Raw genomic sequence first — 25,778 nt, forward strand, 5'->3', positions numbered from 1 at the left:
ACACAATTGCACTCATCTAACATGCTAGAAAAGTAATGCTCAAAATTCTCCAAGCCAGGCTTCAACATTACATGAATTGTGAACTTCCAGATGTTCAAGCTGGTTTTAGAAAAGGCAGAGGAACCAGAGATCAAATTGTCAACATCCATTGGATCATCGAGAAAGCAAGAGAATTCCAGAAAAACTACTTCTGCTTTATTGCCTAGGCCAAAGCCTTTGACTGTGTGGATCACAATAAACTGGGAAATTCTGAAAGAGTTGGGAACATCAGACCACCTGACCTGCCTCCTGAGAAATCTGTATGCAGGTCAAGAAACAACAGTTAGAACTGGACATGGAACAACAGACTGGTTCCAAATCAGGAAGGGAATACATTAAGGCTTATATTGTCATCCTACTTATTTAATTTATATGCAGAGTAAATCATGTGAAATGCTGGGTTGGAATCAAGCTGAAATCAAGATTGCCAGGAGAAATATCAATAACCTCAGATATAAAAATGACACTACCCTTGTGGCAGAAAGGGAAGAAGAACTAAAGAGCCTTTTGATAAAAGTGAAAGAGGAAAGTGAAAAAGTTGGCTTAAAGCTCAACATTCAGAAAACTAAGATTATGGCATCTGGTCCCATCACTTCATGGCAAATAGATGGGGAAACAATGGAAACAGTGAGAGACTTTATTTTGGGGGGCTCCAAAATCACTGCAGATGGTGACTGCAACCATGAAATTAAAAGACACTTACTCCTTGGAAGAGAAGTTATGACCAAACTAGATAGCATATTCAAAAGCAGAGACATTACTTTGCCAGCAAAGTCCATCTAGTCAAAGCTATGGTTTTTCCAGTAGTCATGTATGGATGTGAGAGTTGGACTATAAAGAAAGCCGAGCACTGAAGAACTGATGCTTTTGAACTGTGGTGTTGGAGAAGACTCTCGAGAGTCCCTTGGGCTGCAAGGAGATCAAACCAGTCAATCCTGAAGGAAATCAGTTCTGAATATTCATTGGAAGGACTGATGCTGAAGCTGAAGCTCCAATACTTTGGCCACCTGATGCAAAGAACTGACTCATTGGAAAAGACCCTGATGGTGGGAAAGATTGAAGTCAGGAGGAGAAGGGGGTAACAGAACGAGATGGTTGGATGGCATTACTGACTTGAAGGACATGAGTTTGAGTAAGCTCCAGGAGTTAGTAATGGACAGGGAAGCCTGGTGTGCTGCAGTCCATGGCGTCACAAAGAGTTGGACATGACTGAATGACTGAACTGACTGATAACCAGGTCAGGTGAAGGAGAGAGAAGGAGGGAGGAGGGAGACAGACAGACAGAGGGAACATCCAAAGAGAAAGAGCCAGTACAAGAGACAGAGAAAAAGAACACAGATACACAGACTTGGAGAGAGCAGAAAAAGGGAGACACCAAGCAAAGAGAGAGGGGAACAAGACAGATAAATCTCAGGGAAGCAGCAGTGAGCAGTGGTGTGAAGCATGATCTTCATTCCCTGCCCGGGAATCGAACCTGGGAAGCCTGGATGAGAGCCAAGAATTCTAGCCATCAGACCAGCAAGGGCTAGAGGCTAGAAGCTATTTTTCTCTGGATCTTTGCACCCAGTGAAAAATGCATTTATCACAGAGGCAGAAACTATAAATGCAGGTACAAGGTTTATTATTACAGACATAGCACGACCACAAGTGGGAGAGCACGTGGAGAAAATGTTTGCTTAGTTAAGACAAGAAAGGCAGAGACAAACACCCAGAGAGAAAGGGTGGGCCCCTCCTAGTGGTGAGCAGCACAGTAAAGAGGTGGCTAAGTCATTTATATAGGTCAGTTCTTCTGGGTCTTTGTCTTCCTTCAGGCTAATTATCTGGTTCCTTTTTCCACACCTGACCTACCCTGGGACCCTCCCCTGGGTGCGCACACACCTCTCAGCCAAGATGGATCTCAAAGTAAAGTAAATGCTTCTGGGAAAAGCAAGGCTCATTATGGCCTGGCGTTATCCCTTGATTTTCACTTCCATAAAGGAGACTTTTGGGGGCATACATAGTGTCTCCTTTGTCCCAAAAAGGGGGAAGCAGAGATCCCTTAATCCTTTACCCAAACAGGGTAAAGGATTTGCCCCTCTTTGTCCTTGCCATGACTATTACTTTAGGTGTTTACAAGAGACATACAATGGCTATTTACCCTGTTTCTGCTGTTACTTCCATCTCAGAGGGCAAACAAGAGGCTGATTGTAAATGCCTGATCTGGAGCCCACCTATCTCTTGTCTCAGGAATCCAGCCTGAGGAAACCCGTTGTAAATGTCTAACCTGGGGCCCATCTGTTGCCTACTTCAGGATGAGCAGAGAAAGACAGAGATTTGGGGGAGGATGCACACTAAGAAACAAAACGAGGACGGTGCCAGGGAGCAGAAAGGAATAGGGATGCAGAGAGGGAGTGAGAAGGAGACAGAGACCCAGACAGAACGAGGGACAGACGGCCAGACAGAGGCAACACCACGAGCGTCATAAAGGAGCAGAGGGCAAAGAAACCAGCAGACCCAGGATGGTGGGTGTGCTATAGAGAACGTCCTCCAAAGCACTTATTTATTTTGAATTGGTTCCCATACCTGAAAATGGAGAGTTTTTCCCATGTTAAAAATGCATTTTTATTAAGATGAGAAGGTGCACGTTCTCACAGGGCAGCCAGTCACTGGAGCTGAGAAGTGACGCCCTATCTAAACAGGGCTGAGGACTCCAATTTGCTGCAATCCCCACCACTCCCTAATGTCTCTGTGTTGCTCTGCCTTCAGATTTGCACGGTCACTCTTCTTGTACTTGGCTTGCTGTGTTCGTTTCCATCACTGACTGACATTCTGCAGTTTTCAGCCCCTCCCTTCTTTTCCCTGGTCTGTTGAACCCCTGGGAAATCTATGCTTCAAAATCAACTGGGGCTGCCACTTCCTCCTGGGAGCCCAACAGGCTGGAGGTATTTTTCTTGGAGTGAATGTTCATCTCCAGGGTCTGTTGATCCCCTGGAGCCTTGGCCAGTTCTCCCCACAGAGGTTTGGGGTTTCAAGGCCTCAGGCAAGGACCCCTCCTGCCTCATCTCTACAATCTAGTGTGTCCCTGCTGAAACAGGCCACTCTGCCCAAGAGTGACCAGAACTGTCTATCATGGCACCTTTACAAGTTGTTTCTTCCCCTAGGAGGGTCTTAGAGGGACTTCTGGGCACCTACCCTCCATTAGCAAAGAGCTGTCCAGCAAGAAATCAAGTCTCAGAGCAGCCTGGATGCTCAAGCTAAAGAAAGAATGCTCTGGCCAGACTGAAAGTTGTCTTAAACTTTGCTCCTTATTAATACCACCTGGAGAGAATTAGAAAGCCCTGATGCCAAAACCCCAAATTAAAAAAAAAATGGGCAAAGACCTTGAACAAATACTACACACAAGGAGGTATACAACACACTAAGACACCCATGGAGAGCCGCCCACTACAGAGTCACTAGGGAAATAAGACACAATGTCGGTCAGATAGACCGATGGCAACACGGAGCATTCGCAACTCTCAGCGTGGCCGGTGGGAGCAGATTAGCAAGACCACTTTGGAAACCTGGCAGTTTCTCCTAGAGGTTAAAACACTTCCTACATGACCAGCCGTTCCACCCCAGGTATTTGCCCAAAAGAGATGAAAACGTATGTCTACACAAAGCTGTGAATGTTCATAGCAGCAGGTTTATTCACAATAGTTCTGAATTGAACCCAAATGTCTATCAACATGTGAATAGACAAATGAAGTGTGATCTAGCCACGTAACGGGATGCTTCTCAGAACTACAAAGGGACGTATGGTGATGCCCATAACAATGAGGACGAAACTCAAAGTGTGGCAAAAACGTCAGACATGGAAGAGCGCACACGGTGTGATTGATGTACAGAGAAGTCCAGAGAGCGCAGACGCCTGGGGGGGGAGGCAGGGCGGGGAGAGCTCCTGGAGGGCCCAGGAGCCCTGGGATGGGCACATTCTCCGCCTGGACTGGGTCGGGGTTACCCCAGGGTATCCATCAGTCAGGCCACTCGAACCACACACTTTCAACGGATGTGTCCTGTTTTCGTGTGACTTTAACTCTGTTGAGATGACTTTTTAAATGAATTTTAAAACATACAAAAAGGTAATAATTCTAATGCCCAAGCTGCTTATCATTCCATTAAATTAGCATCTCTGAGCTGAGATCTGGGGGATTCCATTATCAAGAGAAGAACGCCAGCCAACATGAATCAAAGCAGCTTTGCGGAGACATGAGCACCCAGTTAGAGGAGGAGCCAGCGGAAATGCCAGACTTTTCCCTGCACACTGGGAAGAGGGTGTCCCCTCCACCTCAGTCAGCCCCAAGGACAGTCTCCAGGGTCACAAACCCCTGCCCTTATCTTTCCTGGAAGTGGATGGGAGAAGGGCCCTCCAAGGACCCAGTGACCTTCACCAAGGGGAAGTTCTGGAGACTCACCATCCCACAGGGAGTACATGCAAGGAGAGAGATGGTCTCCCAAGAAGGTACTACAGGGTTTATAAGAAGGCTGAGATGGAAGGCTGGGTACAACAGACAGCCATGTCTACGTCCTGACCACCCAGAACCCATGAATTTGACTTCATTGGGAAAAGGGTCTTTGCAGATGTAATTAGAATGTTGTGACGGGGAGATTACTGTGGATGACCCAGCTGGGTCCTGAATGTTGCTGAAAGTGTCCTTGTAAGAGACACACAGAAGAGGAAAGACCATGCCACTCCGGAGTCAGAGATGGGAGGGGTGCAGCCACAGGCCAAGGACACCTGGCCACCAGGAGTTGGAAGAGGCAGGGAGGGTCCTCCTCTGGAGCTTCAGGGGGAGTATGGCCCTGCCCACACCTTGACCTCAGACTTCTGGCCTTCAGAGCTAGCAGAGGACAAATATCTCGTCTGAAGCCCCAGTTCATGTGGTGCTTGTTTCACAGCTGCAAGAAATGAACATGCCTGTATCCAGAAGAGGGCCCTCTGCAGAGCCCTGCTCCAAGGTTGGGCGATCCCAAGCCTCGCTGGGCATCTCCCAGCAGGGTGACCCCATGGGGACGGAGCTGACACACAGCCATGTTGAGATGAGACCCTGAGGGCCGTTCACGTTCAATAATGCGTGTGACAATCACAAACATTCCTCAGGTCCACATGGTGCCACTGTCACAGCTAGTCCCCAAGTTGTATCCTCCATGTGCATGAGTGCAGCCCACTGGGGAAGCAGAACCCTGACAGGGGCCTCTCAAGGGCACCTTCAGGGCTGGTGGCCAGCTGGCCTGTGCGATCGCTTTAACCACACCCAGCCAAGGCTTCCTGCAAATTGGAGAGGAAGCCAAGCAGCCTCTCCCCAGACCTTGCTGGGCCCTCAGCAGGCTCCATGCTGGGACTCACTGCCCGCCTAGTGATGCCTCGGACAGCTCCCAGACGCCCAGCAATTCTTCTTGGGGGGTGAACAAGGCGTTCTGAATCTCCCACTCTTAGTGTGCACAGTGCCCAGGGAGCCTAGAGTGGCGTGACCTTGTGCTTCAAGTCCTCGGGAAGCCACGTGAGTCTCAGTATGTCCCCTGATCTGTCATATATGTCTCAAACTTGGAACCAATGTTTATACTTAAGAGATTTCACAAGAAATTGGTATCTACTCTTTGAAAAGTAGAAGATTCTGGAAAAACCCAGGTGTCCATTCCTAGCTGGTGATGATCCACTGGAGCTGAGTTGTTACTGAGCTCTCAGGGTGGGGGCGGGGGACAGCGCCGCAGTCCCCACTGCTCCCAACAGCCTGCTTCACACGCCCTTTGGGCTGGTGAGTCTGGAGTGACAAGACTCCAAGGGCAGCCTTGAGGTCTTTGCTTCCAAGGTCATTATCCAGAGGATGGCCCTCCTCTCCACCATCTCAGGGAAGGCTTCCCACAACCTCCCCTCAGTGGCAGACCTGTGAGAAGAAGCCCTGGTACCCCAGCTCCTGCAGCAAAGGCTCCTGGCAAAAGTTGTGATGTTGCCCCTTACTGCGTCACGAGACCTGACCTCGGGCTGGGAACCTGCATCCCTGGGGCCAGTCTGTGGGCCTGAAAGGGTCTTTCCTGAGAACTGCTCTGGGGTTTCTGGTCTCCCTTGGACCTGGGAGAGGGGCCGATGCCCTTCTCCTGAAGGACACAGCTCCCACATCTGCTCTGAGTAAGCTGGCCTGGGAGAGGCTGGTGTGTGAAAATTTACCTAAGGAAATTTCTCTGCCAGTCATTATCCTGGAAGCTCAAGGAAGAAAATGGTCAAAAGAAGGCTTGGATTTCTGCAGAGAAGTATCTCAGCCTTGACAGATGGAGAAAGAGAGGGCAGTGAGGGGCTGGGGGGCCCTCGTGGCCCCAGGGTCCTGTGTGCCAGAGGTGGCTGCCCACGTGAACTGTATCATTGAAATGGAGCTATTGCCTGAATTCTGCACGAGGTTGAAACGGGACCCATGACCAGTGGCGTGTTTGTCTACGTGTGGCTCTGAGCTGCTAGCAGAGCGCAGGTGTGGGGCATTGGCTGCATTCTGTGGGCCCCTCGCCTCCAGGAGGGCAGCTGCAGCCCCTCGGCTCACCTGGCTTGCATCTTCCTGGGGCCACAGAGCCCACGTGTGGGTTTGCACCCCTGTCCCTGGGGCAGTCCAGATTCATGCCAGTGTGTCTGGTGGATGCAGAGGGACCACGGGTGTAAGTCGGTTTCCAGTGGGGCCAGATGAACCTAGAAGAAAAGAGGGGATGTTGTGGGGTCGGCGGAGGGGCCCACACCCAGCACCTGCTCCCCTCCACAAGCAGGGAAACATGGAATGAGGGTCTGAGTCACACCCATACTCTCAGATGCACACTCATGCATAGAGAAGCACGAAGATACAAATGCAAGCACACAGACACATGTACATGCTCACACACAAAAAACCACACATAGATCCGCACAGACAGACACACACGCAAGACCACTCATAGATCCGCACATACACACACACACACACACAAATACACATAGATCCACATACATAGACACACATACACAAGACCACACATAGATCTGCATACACAGACACACATGCAAGACCACACATAGATCCGCACACACATAAGACCACACATAGATCCACACACACAGACACACACACATACACACAACTACACATAGATCCACACATACATAAGACCACACATAGATCCGTACACACAGACACACACACACACAAGACCACACATAGATCTGCATACACAGATACACACACAAGACCACAGACACATGCACATGCTCACACACACAAAACCACACATAGATCTGCACACACAGACACACACACAAGACCACACATAGATCCGCACACACATAAGACCACACATAGATCCATACACACACACACACACACACACACACACAAGACCACACATAGATCCGCACACACATAAGACCACACATAGATCCATACACACACACACACACACACACACACACACACAAGACCACACATAGATCTGCATACACAGACACACACACAAGACCACAGACACATGTACATGCTCACACACACAAAACCACACATAGATCTGCACACAGAGACGGACACACACACAAGACCATGCATAGATCCGTGTGCACATTATAGGCGTGCATGCATGCATGCTCAGTCACTTCAGGCATGTCTGAGTCTTTGTGACCCCACGGACTGTAGCCCACCAGGCTCCTGTGTCCATGGGAGTCTCCAGGCAAGAACACTGGAGTGGGTTGCCATTTCCTCCTCCAGGGGATATTCCCAACCCAGGGATTGAACCTGCATCTCCTGTGTCTCCTTCATGGCAGGCAGATTCTTTACCACTGAGCCACAGGGGAAGCCTGTGCATACAGGCACACTCACACATAATTGCTTCTCTGGTCACAGTGGTAGGTTGGTGATATTTTCCTTGCTGACTTGTCGCTTTCCCTCTCCCAAGCATCACTTCTTATGGCACTGGGTGGTCGTGATAAGCACCTCGCCTGCTGGGTAGGTAACAATCCGTCAAAAGAACGGCTCGAAACTCATTCGACCATCTACACTGATGGACTCTAAGTTGATTTCCCTTTTGCCACTATAACTCACGCTGCAGTGCACAGCTTTGTGCAAATAGCTTTTGGATCAGTCTCCTAGGATAAATACCAGCCACGGAATTAGGGGATAAAATAGTAACAGTAAATGGTCCCCAGGCTCCAGACCCTCCTCCATATAGTTTTCATCTGCACAACCGCGTTTGGAGGAGGCACCATTCTGCCTCTCATATTACTGGCAGGGAAGCTGAGCACAGAGAAGCTGAGCAGCTTGCCCAAGGGCACACAGCTGGTGTGCAGGGAGCTGGGTCAGCTTGTATCACTGCACAAGTATTGCTGGCTCTCTGTTCATAGCTTCAGACTTTTCCAGGAGGGTTGAGCCAATGTACACCAGTTTCTCCACCACCTTGTCACCAGCGCATGTGGCCCCTACACCTGGTCGGCTGTCTTCCCCTGTGTTTATGCTGATCACCTGGCACTGCCCTGCCTGTGAGCCCATGTTCTTCTTCAAGACATCGAAAGCAGGCACCTCTCTTGTCCCTTGTCACTCTCCCAAAAGCTGAAGAGCCCATTGGTGATCTTCATTTTATCAGCTCCTATTCATATAGAACTCCAAGGCTTCATGGACCTGGGGATGTGTGCCTATGTGTGAATGCCTAGATGTGTGTCTGTGTGTATCTCTGTGTATGCATGTGCTGTATGTATCTCTGTGTGTTTGCTGCAGGTGTGTATCTGTGTTTATGTGTGTGCACACGTGTGTTTCTCTGTGTATTGTGTGTGTGCATGTTATGTGTGTATATATGTATCTGTGTGCATTTGGGTGTGTATGTGTCTGTGAGTACATTCGTGGGACTGTGTGTGTAACATGTGTGTCTGTATATCTGTACATCTGCTTATTGTGTGTGTGTCTGTCCTTATGGGGTATGGGTGTTGCGTGTGTGTCTCCATGTGTCCATGTATTCATGTGAGTCTGTTGTGTGTGTGTGCTTGTCCATGCATGTGTGTGGTGTTTGTGTGTGTCTGCATGTCTGTGGCCTCTGCAAGGCAGGAGCCCAGGTGAACATCCTCGTGGAGAGGCTGTATCCCGGCGGGCAGCACAGCAGCCCAGACGTAAGGATGCTCCCCAGGGTGACCAAGTTCCTCCTCTGCCAAACCTGAGAACCCTCGGCCTTTACTGTTTTCTGTAATCACAGCAAGAATTTCTCATGCAAATAAATTCAGAGCCAGCTGACTCCGCTACCGTCGCCTTGTGAGGTGAAGTTTATTTTGGAACTCGGAGCAATAATAAAAAAATCATTACAGCTGTAATAGACTTGGCAGGGACTTGGCAGTTCAATTCATCAGAGATCACCCTGAGATTTTTGTGTTGTCGTTAAGAAAATGAAAGAAATAGCTGTCGTCGTTGGTGAACTATAACTTAACCAGTTAAACGCTTGCTACACATCACAGATGACATTAAAATTTCGTTACTATTAGATTTGTGGCCCAAATGTCACGACAGAACAAATTGGATCTTTACACAAATAAAAGGATAATTGCCTTTTAATGCCTCTGTTACTCTTGGACAACTCATGGGCACTTGCTTCTGATGTCCCAGTCACTGGGAGCAGAAATGGTTCTTTTAAACTGTGACTAAGAACAACTTTTTGTGTTGTTTTCATTGAAGAGAGATTTCATACCTGTGAAGCAGTGGGTGTGCACAAGTGGAAGCAGAGGAGAGGGCAGCCGCAGCCCTGTCTTTCGGGGGTCTCGGGGGGCCTTTGGGGACAGTGGGGGAGCCTTTGCCAGTCCTCTAAGAGCTTGGAAGAAACTGAGCCCTTAGCCTACAAGATGGTTATCTTTGTTGTGAAGCAAATTCTTCCATCCAAAGCTTGGAAGGGGACTTCCTTGGTGACTCAATGGTAACTAATCTGCCTGCAAATGCAGGAGACATGGGTTCAATCCCTGATTCGGGAAGATCCCACATTCCTCGGAGCAACTAAGCCTGCACAGCTACTGAGCCTGGGCCGGGAGCCACAGCTACTGGAGTGTGCACACCCTGCAACTTGTGCTCTGCAACAGAAGAAGCCGTCCCAATGAGAAGCCCACTCTCTGCAACTAGAGAGTGGCCCCCGCTCTCTGCCACTAGAGAAAAAGCCTGTGCAGCAATGAAGACCCAGTACAGACAAAAATAAAAGTAAATAAATTAAAAACAAAAGCTAGGAAGGTCCTGCTTTCTTACAAAACAGAGATTGTGCCTATTTCTAGAAAGATATTTTTCCTTTCTGTGTTTTTTTCTCCTCCAACTAATAGGTTCTCAGTATACCCTGAGTTTATGATGTGAGTGTATCAAGAATGAATGAATGAGTCAGTGAGTGTGGAGGTCCACTCACAGTGAGGCTGCCCACTTTTCTCTGCCACTCTGTCCGTTCACGACCTGCTTTGATCACCACTGCTCCATGAGTCCAGTGGAGGTCTCCACATTGATAAATTGCTAATACATCTTAGAAGAAAATATGACTAGCACATTGACACGTGATTTTACAGATACAATTGCTTGGGGCAAGGCAAGATTTACTGACATTTTTCAAGTGTGTAGATGGAAATAGAATTATTGAGCTTCCCTGGTGGCTCAGATGGTAAAGCATTTGCCTACAAATCTGGAGACCTGGGTTCAATCCCTGGGTCGGGAAGATCTCCTGGAGAAGGAAATGGCACCCCACTCCAGTATTCTTGCCTGGAAAATCCCATGGACGGAGGAACCTGGTAGGCTACAGTCCATGGGGTCACAAAGAGTCGGACACGACTGAGCGACTTCACTCACTTCACTAAATAGAATTATTACAGGAATATAGTACAGCTGGCAGTCTGCTGCATAGAGGTGCAGAGGTTGTACACTGTACAATTTCAAGGAGTGTCATTCAGAGAGAGCCTGATATTGAGGGGGTTCCATAGAGCTGAGCAGTGTGCAAGCTGTGTGACTTCCAGCTGCAGCCCTGATTCCTGATACACGGATAAAATAATGGAGGGGGTAGGTAAGTGACTGAAGCTTGGGAGATTATGATCAGGGCAACTAAATAACTCACTGGGTCATCAGATTTTTAAATTTTTAAAATCTACACTAAGTTGCCTGAATTGAATGCTGGTTTTTTTTGTCATCTCTGATGGGTGCAAAGACAAGCCTGAGGCAAGCCCTGGGCACAGTGACCAGGTGAAGACAAGGAGCTCAGGGATGATGTGTGAGGACTTGGAGAGAGGGTGGCGGACCCCCCCCAGGCTGCCCAGGTCCGCGCCACACACTGATGACCTGCTCAGCCCCTGTCTGCTTCTCCCCAGGACCCCGGCCATGATCGGCTGCTCCTTCGTTGTGGACCGGGAGTACTTCGGGGACATTGGTCTGCTGGACCCAGGCATGGAGGTGTATGGCGGGGAGAACATAGAGCTGGGCATGAGGGTAAGTGTCGCTGGGGCCACTTCACGGGGATGGTGTGCCCAGAAGACCTGTTGAAAGTTGTGCCTGGCTCGTCTGTGAGCTGCTTGTTACAGGTCAGGAGGAGGTAAAAGCCCCCAAACTTAGGTCAATCTAAGAAACCTCGGTGGCGAGGGGACTGGGAAGCATTATGAACGTGGTAATAAGAGACTGTATTTCAGATTTTACTTTATTTCTCAAGCCACTCATTCTGTTGCTTTACACTGAAGTCGGGGCTGGTGGGGAGCTTGGAAACTAAGCACAGGGAGTTTGTGCATCAATGGCAAGGAGACCCAGGAAGATTGTGGGCTTGCTTGGTGGAGGTGAAAGGCAGACTGCACATGGGCACTGTGGGCATCGGAAGCCCCCATGGCTTCTCCAGGGGGCCAGTGTGTAGAGAAGACTCCAGACAGGATGTTTTCTTCTAGTTATTTTCTTTTTGAGTTCACTTTATTTTTGTTTTTTAATTGGAGGATAATTGCTTTAGAATGTTGTGTTGGTTTCTGCCATACAACAGTGCGAATCAGCCATATATCTCCACCCTCTTGGACCTCCCTCCCTGCCAATTCACCCCCGAGGTCGTCAGAGAGCACTGAGCTGAACTCCGTGTGCTACACAGTAACTTTCTCACTGGCTATCTATCTCACACACGGTAGTACGTATCAAGGCTACTCTCTCCATTCGTCCCACTCCCTTCTTCCCCTGCTGTGTCCACAAGACGGTCCTCTACATCTGTGTTTTCTAGGAATGTAGTGGTTCCAGGTCTTATGCTCAAATCTTTGGTTCATTTTGAGTTAACTTTTGTGCATGATAGTGTAAGATAGTGGTCCAGCTTGCTGTTTTGTATATAGCTGTTCAGTTTTCCCTGGACTGTCCAGCACAGTTTATTGAGGAGACTGTCTTTTCCCTGTTATATATTCTTGGCTCCTTGGTCATAACTTCACTGGCAATGTGTGCCTGGGTTTATTTCTGGGCTCTCTATTCTGTCCCATTGATCCATGTGTCTGTTTTTATGCCAATGCCATATGTTTTGATGATCGTAGCCTTGTAATATAGTTTGAAATCAAGGCATGTGATGCCTCCAGCTTTGTTCTTCTTTCTCAAAATTGCTTTGGAGTCTTTTGTGATTCCACAGAAATTATAGGAATTATTTGTTTTATTTCTGAGGGAAAATATCATTGGCATTTTGATAGGGATGCACTGAATCTATGGATAGCTGTGGGTAGTATGGTCATTTTAGCAACATTTTTCCAATCCATGAGCAAGGATACTTTTCCATTTATTAGTGTCTTCTTCAATTTCTTTCCTTGCTGTCTTGTAGTTTTCAGTGTGTTGGTCTTTCACCTCTTTGATTCAGTGTACTCCTAGGAAATGGGATTGGGTTCTGAGCCAATGCCCTGTTGAAGGCTGGTACTCTGGGCTCCATTCTCAGCTCAGTGGAACGGTCACAGCATGATTGACATGACATGACACAGCCCATCCAGAGAGGGATGGGCAGGGCTTTCAAGGACTGTGGACCTGGGGTTCCACGGGACCCTGCTTCCAGGAGAGTGTGGGTTTGAACCCTCAGCCCCTGATCATGGGTCACCAAGTTCTTGCCTCACTCCTGCATCAGCAGGATACTAATACTCCTTCCTTTCCTGTCGCGAATGCAGTCCAGTGACCCTGCTCTACCCAGAGTGCACAGAGGCCCAGGATGGGGAAGCAGCTTAGCCAGGTGCACCCAGGGCTGGAAAGCAGACTCACAGTAGCTCAAGGCTAACTAACCAGTGGTTAGCTGTCTCTACCCAGTGGCAACACTGGAGCTCCCAAATCAAAACATTTTTGACACAGGATCTATTAACCTTGACAGAGCACCATCACTGGGAGGCTTAAACCCAGAGACCAGTCTGAAGACTCAGCATGGCTGGGGGTTGCTGGGGAGGATCCCTCCTGCCTCTCCCAGCTCCTGGTATCTGCTGTCAACCCTGATCTGATGCAGTAGACTGGTCAACGAGGACAGAACAGCAGGCAAGATGCCAACAACTTCTTTTTACATTTTTAAATTTATTTTCGGCTGTGCTGGGTCTTTGTGGCTGTGAGTGGGCTACCTCCAGCTGCAGTGAGTGGGGGCTGCTCTCTGGTTGCAGGACGCAGGCTGCTCATTGTAGTGGCTTCTCTTGGTGCAGAGCACTGGCTCTAGGGCTCGTGGGTTTCAGTGGTTGTGGCGCGTGGGCTCAGGCATTGGCAGCATACGGGCTCTCTAGTTGTGGTACACGGGCTTAGCTGCTCCAAGGTGTGTGAGAGATCTTAATTCCCTGATCAGGGATCAGATCCATGCCCCTCCAGTGGAAGCATGGAGTCTTAACCACTGGACCACCAGGGAGGTCCCCTCTGGTCACATTTGCCCAAGAATCCTCCAACTATTCTTAATTATCAGGGTTGCCCCACCCAAGGGCAGAGTAACTTGGAGAGCTATGGATGACCCCGGTTGGTGACGCCCTCTCTTAGGGGAAGCTGAATGAGCTTGGTCATGGATCCAAACTGTGAAGCAGGGCAGCTCCCACGGCCTGTAAGTGACAGTCAGCCCACAGGCTCTGGCTGTGTGGGAACAAGGCTGCCAGGGGCAGGATAGCCAGAGCCTGACAGGCATGTGAACCCACACTGCCACCTCTGACCTCACTCCCATGCACTCCTTCCTGCCCCTCTTCAAAGAGGCCAAGACTCAGGGTCTGGGGACAGCCTGTGAACTGACCAAGTTCTGCAGCAGTGGATGGGCTGGCCATGAGTCTCTCACCCACCAGCAACCGAGCCTGAGGTTCAGAGCCGTTTCTGATTTAAATAAGAGGAAGCCAGCATGGGCACTGACTTCCAATTTTTAGGACATTATTTGGGATAAGATTCATCATTATCTGTGATGCTGTGTCCTGATGATCTGACCAGGGTTCTCTGCCTCCCTAATCAATAGAAATTAATCAGAGGCCAAACAAAAAATTTAGGCAAAGCTTTATTGGGGCTTCTGTGGTTACAGAAGGCAGTGAAAACAAGCAACAGTTTCCCTAGCCTGCTCCTGGAGGTGGAGCTCCCTGAGGTGAGCTGAGCTGGCTCCCTATGTGCGGTGAAGGTAGGGGTGTGTCCAGGGTTCAGGCTGGAGGAGTGGCTTAGGTGGTCTGTCCACCCCGTAGATGGTGCTGTGTGCAGGGGCATGCACAGTACCCTGCTTTTGCTCCTGGCTCTTCAGAAGTGGCAATTGGGTTTCAGTCTTTTTGTATCTTTTGTCCAGAATTTGCCCCAACTGCACATGCTCACAGTTATTTTTAGTCCCTTAGAGTTTCTTTGTGTTTTGTTGCCCAAGGAGACCTTTGTCCAGGTACAAGCACTGCAGCAAAGGGTCCCAGGTTCCAGCAGGTCTCACCGAGGCCCCAGAATGCTGTAACAGCCGCTCCACCACTCAGAGAGCAGAGCAGGTTCGCAGGCAGACTGGGAGGGACTGGGAGGCCCACCACGAGGATGCGGCAGGTCCCTCGGTCTGGTTCTGACTCCAGCAGCATCAGAATCACCTAGAGGCGCCTTACAAATAGATCACTGCCCTCCACCCCAGAGATGTGGATTCAGTATGCAGGGTGGAGCCCAGAAATCTTCATTTCCAACAAATTCCCAGGGGCCACTGACTCCACTGGAACCCATTTTGAGAACAAGCTGCCCACCCCACCACCCCGACTGCCACTCTGGGAGCCGTGAGCCTGCCAGGCTCGCATGCCGCTTGCTCTGCGCATTACTAAGCTCACTCCATAAACACGGACAGAGGGGAAGGGGCCGGAGGCCAGGCCCCGGGGTCTCCTGCGGCCAGGCTGCGCTGAGGTGGGGCTGAGCTCTGATTGATTTGGGGTTCTTGGGCTTTAATGTTTTGTTTCTGGGGTTTCACTTGGGTTTTTGTCTGCGGAGACTTTATTCACATGAAAGATTATTTAAGATTTATTTTTAAAATTTTATATACAGTTTATTGAAGTTACACTTTTCCAAACCTGTTTTAAGGTTTTAAAGTGAAACCTAGAGATCATATTTCCATGGTTATAAATATAATAAAAGAACGCTCAACTTCCCCTTTTCTTTGATTAATGTTTAATTAACTCATATATTAAACACTATTAAACAATAACCAGTTCCATTTCTGCCTAAATTCCCTTGAACCTTTTAAAATGACACTTATAAATGTGGCATATTTTCTTTTCTCTTTAAGAACTTCGAAGGCCTGATATCCCTGCAGAAGCTCCCCTATGTGCTTACAAAATTCTCCTGTGTCTAGTATATCAAACTTATACCACACCTCAAATTCTGTGAAGCATTTCAGGATTGTTTGCAAATGTTTTAAATTCTCTGACAAGGTCCAATTTTAAACCACGAATTTAGAATCAACCCTCAACTATACATGTTAAAACGGAATCAGAGGATTAATCTGGTAGTCTTCAATATGCTGACTTTTCCCAACTGGTTTCATCATTAAAGACCAAACCTTTGCAAATGATTCTTGAACCTGGCAGGAAGTGCCAGTTCTCCGTATTTGGTCTATTCGTCCTTCTCTGCATTGGATTCCAGTCCTTCCCGGAGTTAGATGATGTCAGCTCAGTGAGCAGAGTCAGAGTCCCGAGGAAGCTGCAGTGGTCCTGGGGGATGGGGGAGCCCAGCTGCTGCCCCCTCACGCTCGAACTGGGTGGGGGGAACACGATGCTCAGCGGACAGGCACCTGGGCAGAGGGACCCCACCCTGGGAAGGATAAACCACCATTGGAGACGCAAGGCATGCATGCAGGGCTGGGCAGAGGAGAAACACCGCCACAACTTTTCACTTCCTGTCTCCTTCCAAACCAAACTCAGCTGGCAGCTAAGGGCAGCTGGGGTCGACTTGCCAACCAAGTCAGGTGGGATCAGCCAGGGGTTGTGGGCCAGAGGGCAGAGACTCCGGGGGCGCTTTGCAGTGGCTCAAGTCAGGGACAGTGCAGGGACAGGCAGAAGTCAGCCTGGAGGAGCCAACAAGGGAGGGAGAAACAGGGGGAACTTGGTCCAGGGGAGCAGGCACCAGGTGTCTGGGAGCCGGATGAGGGCAACAGCTGTATCCTGCAACCCCAGGGGAGAGAGAAGTCAGGCTGGACGCCACCACCTGAATCTAGCAAGCAGGCCACGTAGGGGGTAATGTAGGGTCGGGGTCTATCTAAGGCCCCTGAACTGTCCAAATGAGAACTAGATATGGGGGTGGGGGAGGTGCTGCCCTGGGTGTTGCCATGTGGGCACCTGGGAGAGGGCGATGGAGAGATGGGCACGTCTCCATGTCTGGTGGTGCCTGGAGCACCAGGAAGACTGGTGGGAATATCCTCCTAGAGAATGGGAAAGGAGGTGAGCCTCCACGGGAAGGGGGGGGCCGTCTCCTGAGGAGAGGCAGGAGCTGGAGGCTGGGGTACCTAACCATGGGCACCAGACACCCTGCTGGGAAGAGAGGGCACCCCGCACAGGGCTGGGGAGACAGAGGGGTCAGGCAGGGAATGACCCGTACATAACATGAGCAGGGCCCAGGCATACCACATACAGTGTGCCTCCCACAGTCAGGGGGCTCCCAGAAGTGGGGTAGCTGCCCAGGACTCCTGGGGGACAGCTGAGCCTGTGGGGGAGACCCGGGGTGCTGACAGGCTCGGGGGAGGGCAGAGCTGGGGAGCCCCCTGGTCCTGGCTGGTGAGGCAGGAGGGGGTCCAGACGTGGACCCTCCCCTGCACCCACTATGCTTCGTGAACGCACAGTGCCACTGCAGGTTTGGCCATTAGACAGCAGGGGGAGGGCCAGGACGATGCTCACACAGGCGGCTTCTGGCAGGTGGTTACAGTGGCAAGGGATGCGGAGGCCAGCGGTTATGTTTGCAGGAAGGTAGGAACCTTCGTGGATATTGGAGAAGGGGCATCCAGCCAAAGGGGACCAGCACCAGTCTCTGTCTGTCCTTGGTGCTTTGACCACAGCCCCAATGCCCCTGACCTGGGTCTCCACTGTGTCAATGGGGCTCTGGGCTCTGCACTGGGCAGGTCCTCCTCGCTGCGGGGCGGGGCGGGTGCTGGGGTTGGCGCTGCCGGTGGGACACCAGGGGCCAGTTCACTAACTGAGGTGAGGCGAGTGTAGGTGTAGGCGTGGATTCGGTGTGGGGGTGAGTGTGGACTCGCATGTAAGTAAGGATGTAGCTATAGATATGGGTGTAGGTATTCCATCCCATTCAGATATAGGTCTGAATACAGATAGACCGGCACACAGATACAGACAGAGATGACAGAGCTCGACATGCATACACAATATTTGTTTTTGTTGTTGTTTAGTTGCTAAATTGGGACCAACTCTTTTGCGATCCCATGGACTGCAGCCCGCCAGGGTCCTCTGTCCATGGGTTTCTCAGGCAAGAATATTGGAGTGGGTTGCCATTCCCTTCTCCAGGGGATCTTCCCTGGGATCAAACCCAGGTCTCCTGCATTGCAGGCAGATTCTTTACCATCTGAGCCCCTAGGGAAACCCATGAATACCTGAATGGGTAGCCTATCCCTTCTTCAGGGAATCTTCCTGACCCAGGAATCAAACCGAGGTCTCCTGCATTGCAGGTAGATTCTTTCCCAGCTGAGCTCATACAATATTACTTTACATAAATCACACATACTTGTGTATATTGTGTCCAGATGTGTGCATATATATATATAACATTTTGAGTTACAGATATATATATTCTTTTTTAATATTTTTTCCATTGTGCTTTATCCCAGGACATTAAATATAGTTTCTTGTGCTCTACAGTAGGTCATTATTATTTATCCAGTCTTTATTTAATAGTTTCCCTCTGCTAATCCCAAACTCCCAACCCATCCTTCTCCTCTCCCCACCCTTGGCAACCACAAGTCATTTCTCTATGTCTATGAGTCTGTTTCTGCTTTGTCAATATGTTTATTTGTATTGTATTTTTTAATTTAAATTTATTTATTTTAATTGGAGGCTAATTTCTTTACAATATTGTATTGGTTTTGCCATACACCAACATGAATCTGCCACAGGGGTACACGTGTTCCCCATCCTGACCCTCCCTCCCTCCTCGCTTCCCATCCCATCCCTCTGGGTCATCCCAGTGCACCAGCCCTGGGCACCCTGTATCCTGCATTGAACCTGGACTGGCGATTCATTTCATATATGATATTATACATGTTTCAATGCCATTCTCCCAAATCATCCCACCCTCGCCCTCTCCCACAGAGTCCAAAAGACTGTTCTATACATCTGTGTCTCTTTTGCTGTCTCGCATACAGGGTTATTGATACCATCTTTCTAAATTCCGTATATATGCGTTAGTATACTGTATTGATGTTTTTCTTTCTGGCTTACTTCACTCTGTATTCTGCTGCTGCTGCTAAGTCGCTTCAGTCGTGTCCGACTCTGTGCGACCCCATACATGGCAGCCCATGAGGCCCCCCTGTCCCTGGGATTCTCCAGGCAGGAACAGTGGAGTGGGTTGCCATTTCCTTCTCCAATGCACGAAAGTGAAAAGTGAAAGTGAAGACGGTCAGTCGTATCTGACTCTTAGCGACCCCATGGACTGCAGCCTACCAGGCTCCTCCGTCCATGGGATTTTCCAGGCAAGAGTGCTGGAGTGGGGTGCCATTGCCTTCTCTGTCACTCTGTATAATAGGCTCCAATTTCATCCACCTCATTAGAACTGATTCAAATGTATTCTTCTTAATGGCTGAGTAATACTCCATTGTGTATATGTGCCACAGCTTTCTAATCCATTCTTCTGCTGATGGACATCTAGGTTGCTTCCATGTCCTGGCTATTATAAACAGGGCTACGATGAACATTGGGGTACACGTGTCTCTTTCAATTCTGGTTTTCTCAGTGTGTATGCCCAGCAGTGGGGTTGCTGGGTCATAAGGCAGTTCTATTTCCAGTTTTTTAGGGAATCTCCACACTGTTCTCCATAGTGACTGTACTAGTTTGCATTCCCACCAAAAGTGTGAGAGGGTTCCCTTTTCTCCACACCCTCTCCAGCATTTATTGCTTGTACACTTTTGGATCGCAGCCATTCTGACTGGTGTGAAATGGTACCTCATTGTGGTCTTGATTTGCATTTCTCTGATAATGAGTGATGTTGAGCATCTTTTCATGTGTTTGTTAGCCATCTGTATGTCTTCTTTGGAGAAATGTCTACTTAGTTCTTTGGCCCATTTTTTGATTGAGTCGTTTATTTTTCTGGAATTGAGCTGCAAGAGTTGCTTGTATATTTTTGAGATTAGTTGTTTGTCAGTTGCTTCATTTGCTATTATTTTCTCCCATTCTGAAGGCTGTCTTTTCACCTTGCTTATAGTTTCCTTTGTTGTGCAGAAGCTTTTAATTTTAATTAGGTCCCATTTGTTTATTTTTGCTTTTATTTCCAGTATTCTGGGAGGTGGGTCATAGAGGATCCTGCTGTGATTTATGTCGGAGAGTGTTTTGCCTATGTTCTCCTCTAGGAGTTTTATAGTTTCTGGTCTTACGTTTAGATCTTTAATCCATTTTGAGTTTATTTTTGTGTATGGTGTTAGAAAGTGATCTAGTTTCATTCTTTTACAAGTAGTTGACCAGTTTTCCCAGCACCACTTGTTAAAGAGATTGTCTTTTCTCTATTGTATATTCTTGCCTCCTTTGTCAAAGACAAGGTGTCCATAGGTGCGTGGATTTATCTCTGGGCTTTCTATTTTGTTCCATTGATCTATATTTCTGCCTTTGTGCCAGGACCATACTGTCTTGATGACTGTGGCTTTGTAGTAGAGTCTGAAGTCAGGCAGGTTGCTTGTATTTTAGATTCCACATATGTGTTTGTGCTCAGTTGTGTCTGACTCTTTGCAACCCCATGGATTGTAGCCCACCATGCTTCTCTGTACATGGGATTCTCCAGGCAAGAATACAGGAGTGGGTTTCCATTTCCTTCTCCAGGGGATCTTCCTGACCTAGGGACTGAACTGGAGTCTCTTGACTCTCCTGCCTCGGCAGGCAAATTCTTTACCACTGAGCCACCTGGGAAGCCAGATTCCACATATAAGTGACATTATATGGTATTTATCTTTTTCTGATTTACTTCACTTAGTATAATAATTTGCAGTTCCATCCATGTTGTTGCAAATGGCATTACTTCATTCTTTTTATGACTGAGTAATATTCCACTGTATATATATGCCATATCTTCTTTATCCATTCATCTATCAATGGATATTTAAGTTGTTTCCATGTCCTGGCTATTATGAATGGTGCTGCTATGAACACAGGGGTGCATATTATCTTTTTGAATTATAGTTTTGTCCGGATATATGCCCAGGAGTGGGATTGCTGGATCATATGGTAGTTTTATTTTTATAAAGTTTTGTTATTGACCAGATGTAAGGTAGCTTGCCAGGAAACAGAAAAATCCCAGCAAGATACAGTAAATTATAAATAGTAAGAAGAAGAAAGAAAAAATCAGGCAGAGACATGAAAGGGAGGTTGGACCTCCAGGGGCGAGCCCGGCGGCCGGGATCAAGGACCCCAGGACAGTGACTCACCCTGGTCCAGGAGGAGCAGGCTGTCCTCACAGCAGACAGGGCCTGGGGGTGGGGAGGGCCAGCAAGAGGCCTGAGGGATGCCTGCCCTGCGGTTTGCAGGCTGCCCTGTGCTATTAACAGCCAGTGGCAGGATACCCGTGGGCCCGAGGGCAGCAGCTCCACTGTGTCTCCCACCCTGTCCGGAGTGTCTGTCCTGTCCGGACTGTCACCAGGACTGTCCAGCCCAGTCCTGAGTTTAGGGCAGGGTCTCTCTACAAGCCCAGCAGCCCATGGACCACGGCAGGCTGCAGAGGAGTAAAGGGCAAGCCCAGGCCTTGGGGGGATCAGAATGAACAGGCGTGCCTTCCCGACCTCCTGTTTAGGGCAGAGATCAGACTAATTTCAAGTGACCTTCCCTGAGTGCCATTCTCAGTGGAGCCACTGTTGAACATCACACAGCAATGTGTCCCCATGGCCATCGCTGACCGGAAGCACTGGAGCAGTTCCACACACCGCCACTAGGGGGCGGGGTGGGCCTCTCGGTCCTCTTAGTCCCCAGTCTGGGGGCGGTGCCCGCCGGGTCCCCTGCAGGCTGCTCGCCCAACTCCTGGAGAGGCTCTGGCAAGGCCGGGCTGCGCATGCCTCCCCCTTCCCTGGGGCTCCAGTTCCTGCCCGCACAGACCCTCGGTGCTTCCAGCGGCTTCTGGGGAGAGGCCTGTGCCCTGTGCAACCCTGCCCCCACACAGCTCGGTTCTTTTACTGGTGGCTGGCCGCCTCCTGAGCATTGTCTTCCTCGCAGCCCAGCCCACTGGTGACCCCTCAGGTGTCACACGCCTGTTTGAAATGACTAGAGCAGTTCCTGTTCTGGTGGGAGCGCCTCACAGCCCTGGGCATCAACCTCCCAGAAAAGCTGTGTCCTTGGAAGACGGGGGCCTGGGTAGAAGGCTCCCACCTCACAAGACACAAAGAGGTGCAGGAAGCGAACGGAACATTGCCCAAAGCTCGAGAAGGAGGCTGGACTGAGAATCCACCCTGAGGGACGCCAGCATGGGAGTCAGGTCAGGAAAGCGGCTGGTTCCTGTGTTTTCTCTCCGCTCTGCCGCCCCTGCCAGCTAAAGTCTGCAGCTCAGGGGCTTTGTCAAAAGTAAGCCTTGGTGCACCCTCTCCCACATAGATACATAAATTATCTGCCACCCCAAAGTGCTCCCTCTCTCTCTTAACTTGATTATTTCAAGTGGAAAATCTCAGATTGAATTCTAGGCTCCATCTCCCTTTTAAGTAGATCCAGGGCCCCTCCCTGGAGAAGGAAATGGCAACCCATTCCAGTACTCTTGCCTGCAAAATCCCATGGACAGAGGAGCCTGGTAGGCTGCAGTCCATGGGGTCGCGAAGAGTCAGACACGACTAAGCGACAGCAGCAGCAGCAGCAGGGCCCCTCCCACTGGACACCAGCCCCTCGCCTCCCCCAGGGCCCACCTTGATGCCTCCATCTTGGTCTTGGCTAACTCATCTGAGATCCCGCTGAGTCAGGAAAGCTGAGGTCAATACAACAGAGCCCAGGGAGGCTGACCTTGACCTCCAAATGAGGGGACCCAGTTGGCCCTGATATATAATATGCACAGAAAGCCCCATATAATATACATTGAGCAGATATTTAGAGACTGCGTGTCAAAGAGGCATTTGCTTGCAGTCTCCTGGGCTGTGATGTGTCCCATTCAGCACCGTGAGTGCTCAGCTGTGTGGTAAGGCCCTGGGGTGAAGAGTATGGGCAGTTGGATGAGTTAGCGGGGCTCACCCAGGAGAACACAAAGATGGGCGGGCACACGCTAATGAAGCTCTTTCTATGCCTGTCAACCTGGGAAACGAACACAGGACACACAGACATGGGTCCCCAGCTACAGCTAGTTTGTGTACCAGTTAACTCTTGCCGTGTAACAAATATTCCTCAATTTAGATGTTTAAAATTACCCTCTTATTTTGCTCACAGTTTGGTGGGTCAGGAGTTTGGGAAGGGCTCAGCTTATGATTTTTCACCTGGATGCTGTCAGAAGGTGGCTGGGTTGCACTCATCCAAAAGCCCCCCAGGACATGACATCCGAGGTGGACACTGCCTGTCTTAGAGTTCAGCTGGGGCCATAAGTGACAGTGCCTCCCCGTGGCCTTGGCGTGGCTGAGCCTCCTCACATGTGGTGGCCCCAGGCCCCAGCATCCACGTAACCAGCAGACAAGGCAGACACTGTGATTCTCTTTCACATCCCAGTCTCAGCAGTGGTGGAAGCACACACAAGCCAGACCAGATCCAAGGCTCAGGAGAGGGGGACTCAGGTCAGCAGGAGAGTCCAGGGATTTTGCACTCTTCTTTAACTTTCAATGTCATGGTCTCCTGTTTGCTTGTTCAACACAGCATGGCTCTTCACACACACCCCCCACCACCACCACCTCTACTAGCTGTGACCTTGGGCACTTTTCTCCTTCTGCTTCAATTCACTCATCCAAAAGTGTGGTTTTGAGACAGGCTGGGGCCTGGGACGCTGCACCTGGACAACAGAATACAAAGAAACTATAAGGAACTAAAAATAACTGCGCCCATGTTCAGTTGGGTCAAATTGTGAAGATACAAAACGGCCACAAACCAACTGCCATTTATGAGGCGGGGGCAGCGAAAGCAGGGTCCTGCCCATGATACCTGCACACAGCATCACCAAGGGGGTGGGCAGACCACCTAAGCCATCCCTCCAGCCCCACCCACCAGTCAATCCACCCCCACCGTCACCCTATCTAGGGGGATAGCAGGGGCACCTGTCACTGGTTTTCACTCCCTGGTGCCACAGCACGAGTCCTAACAAAGCCTTGCCTGAATTTCTCATCTGGCCTCTTATCAATGTCTGATGATTTAAACAGTCCGAGGATCCAGGTCGGTATCAAGCCCACCTGGAGTTGGGCTCCTCCGCAGTCTGAACCCTTCTTGTTCAAGCTACGCAGAACCCAAGAGAGGGGGCTCTTTCATCATCACCCTGAGACTCCCAAACTTCCTCCACGGTGTGTGACGCTCCCCATCCCGTTCCCTGTGTGTCCCAGTGCCCACCCTCTTAGCACCCGCACCCCCCTCGGGCCTCCACCCTCCCCAGTTCAAGCCCGAAGCTTCTCTTACTCCCTGCAGAGAGCCCCACCCCGCCTCGTTGCCCCGCCCCACCCCGCCCCACCCCGCTTCGCCCCGCCCACCAAAGCTAATCCTTGTCTTCTCACTCCTTGGCTCTATGTGGCTCTATCCATCAGTCTCGTCTAGCTTATTAGCTTGCGTTTTACTGCGGGTCTCCTCCCCTCCCTCACTGGTTGGAATATAAGTCATGTGCTCTGGCCTGGGTCCCATTCACTGCTGCATGTGACCGGCCTTCAGTGTTTGGTTTCAGTTCAGTTCAGTTCAGTTCAGTCGCTCAGTCGTGTCCGACTCTTTGCGACCCTACGAATCGCAGCACGCCAGGCCTCCCTGTCCATCACCAACTCCCGGAGTTCACTCAGACTCACGTCCATCGTGTCAGTGATGCCATCCAGCCATCTCATCCTTGGTCGTCCCCTTCTCCTCCTGCCCCCAATCCCTCCCAGCATCAGAGTCTTTTCCAATGAGTCAACTCTTCGCATGAGGTGGCCAAAGTACTGGAGTTTCAGCTTTAGCATCATTCCTTCCAAAGAAATCCCAGGGGTGACCTCCTTCAGAATGACCTCCTTCAGAATGGACTGGTTGGATCTCCTTGCAGTGTTTGGTTTACTTATAGAATAAAAATGAATCATCTGTTCTAAGTGCTGGGTTCTGAGGCATCAAAGGGAAGCGAGGTGTTCACTGGCTGAACAATCGCCTGTTGAGGAATAGAGTGTTGACCGCTGTCCTAAGTGCTGAGGATTCAGCAGGGCACGCACGTCCATTCCCTTCATTCCCAGTGTAGTGATATCTGGGATCATGGAGGCTGTCATTTTGAATGGGATGATCGGGGAAGGGGGTACTGAGATGGTGATATCTTAGCAGATGTGAAGGAGGAGGGGAAGAAGTTATGCAATGCTAGGGAAGTGTTCCTGGAGAAGAAAACCGCAAGTGCAAAGGCCCTGCAGCAGGAGTGTGGCGCCCCGCCCCCCCAACCCCGGCAGCTGACATCCTGAGTGGCCCCAGGCCATGTACTCCTCCGGCCTTCTCAGGACCCCTGCTCCCTCTCAGACAGGCCTGGCCGCCACCACACTTTCTGATCCGCCATTAACACAAGTGGCCACACAGCCCTTATGATCGATTCAGTCCAATTAGAGGAGTAATTCTGTGGTCTCGGGGCCAATTTACATTTCTGTGATTGTAAAACTGCCAACTGCTCAGCCCCTAATGAGGAAAGTCCTAGAGCCAATTAGGTGGAAATGAATCCGTTGCGTCCATTAGGTTTAATAAAGGTCAGGACAGAATCAAACGGGGAGCGCCTACTCAGGAAAGCTCTGCTGCGCAGAAATTGGAAATCGTTTGTTCCCAGTCACTGCCTCCCCCACAGTGTTACAGGCAAACCTCGAGGCACTGAGGGTAACTGCTGCGCCTTCAGCTCCAACCCTTTGAGGGGCTGCACTAGCGCTACACCATCTGGGGCCAGGTGGTGGTTTTCCTGTTCTCCAGGAGTGGACCCAGAGCAGGGAAGTGGCCTGGTTACTGGTGGAGGGAGACACCGAGGCGGGGGAGGTGGGGGGCATGGGCAGCCCTCAGGCTGGTCCCTGAT

At 50.0% G+C, this 25,778-nt stretch overlaps 1 protein-coding gene across 1 annotated transcript in view; it reads left to right on the top strand.

Moving 5' to 3' along the window:
* GALNT9 (polypeptide N-acetylgalactosaminyltransferase 9) overlaps nucleotides 1-25,778 on the top strand; it is a 118,205-nt gene that overhangs the window by 62,082 nt on the left and 30,345 nt on the right. Inside the window, exon 6 of the mRNA XM_068990123.1 lies at nucleotides 11,363-11,480. Coding sequence (XP_068846224.1) covers nucleotides 11,363-11,480 — 118 coding nt within the window. The remainder of the gene's footprint in view (nucleotides 1-11,362; nucleotides 11,481-25,778) is intronic.

Source organism: Capricornis sumatraensis, chromosome 17 (assembly GCF_032405125.1).
Source record: "Capricornis sumatraensis isolate serow.1 chromosome 17, serow.2, whole genome shotgun sequence".
Taxonomy (NCBI): domain Eukaryota; kingdom Metazoa; phylum Chordata; class Mammalia; order Artiodactyla; family Bovidae; genus Capricornis; species Capricornis sumatraensis.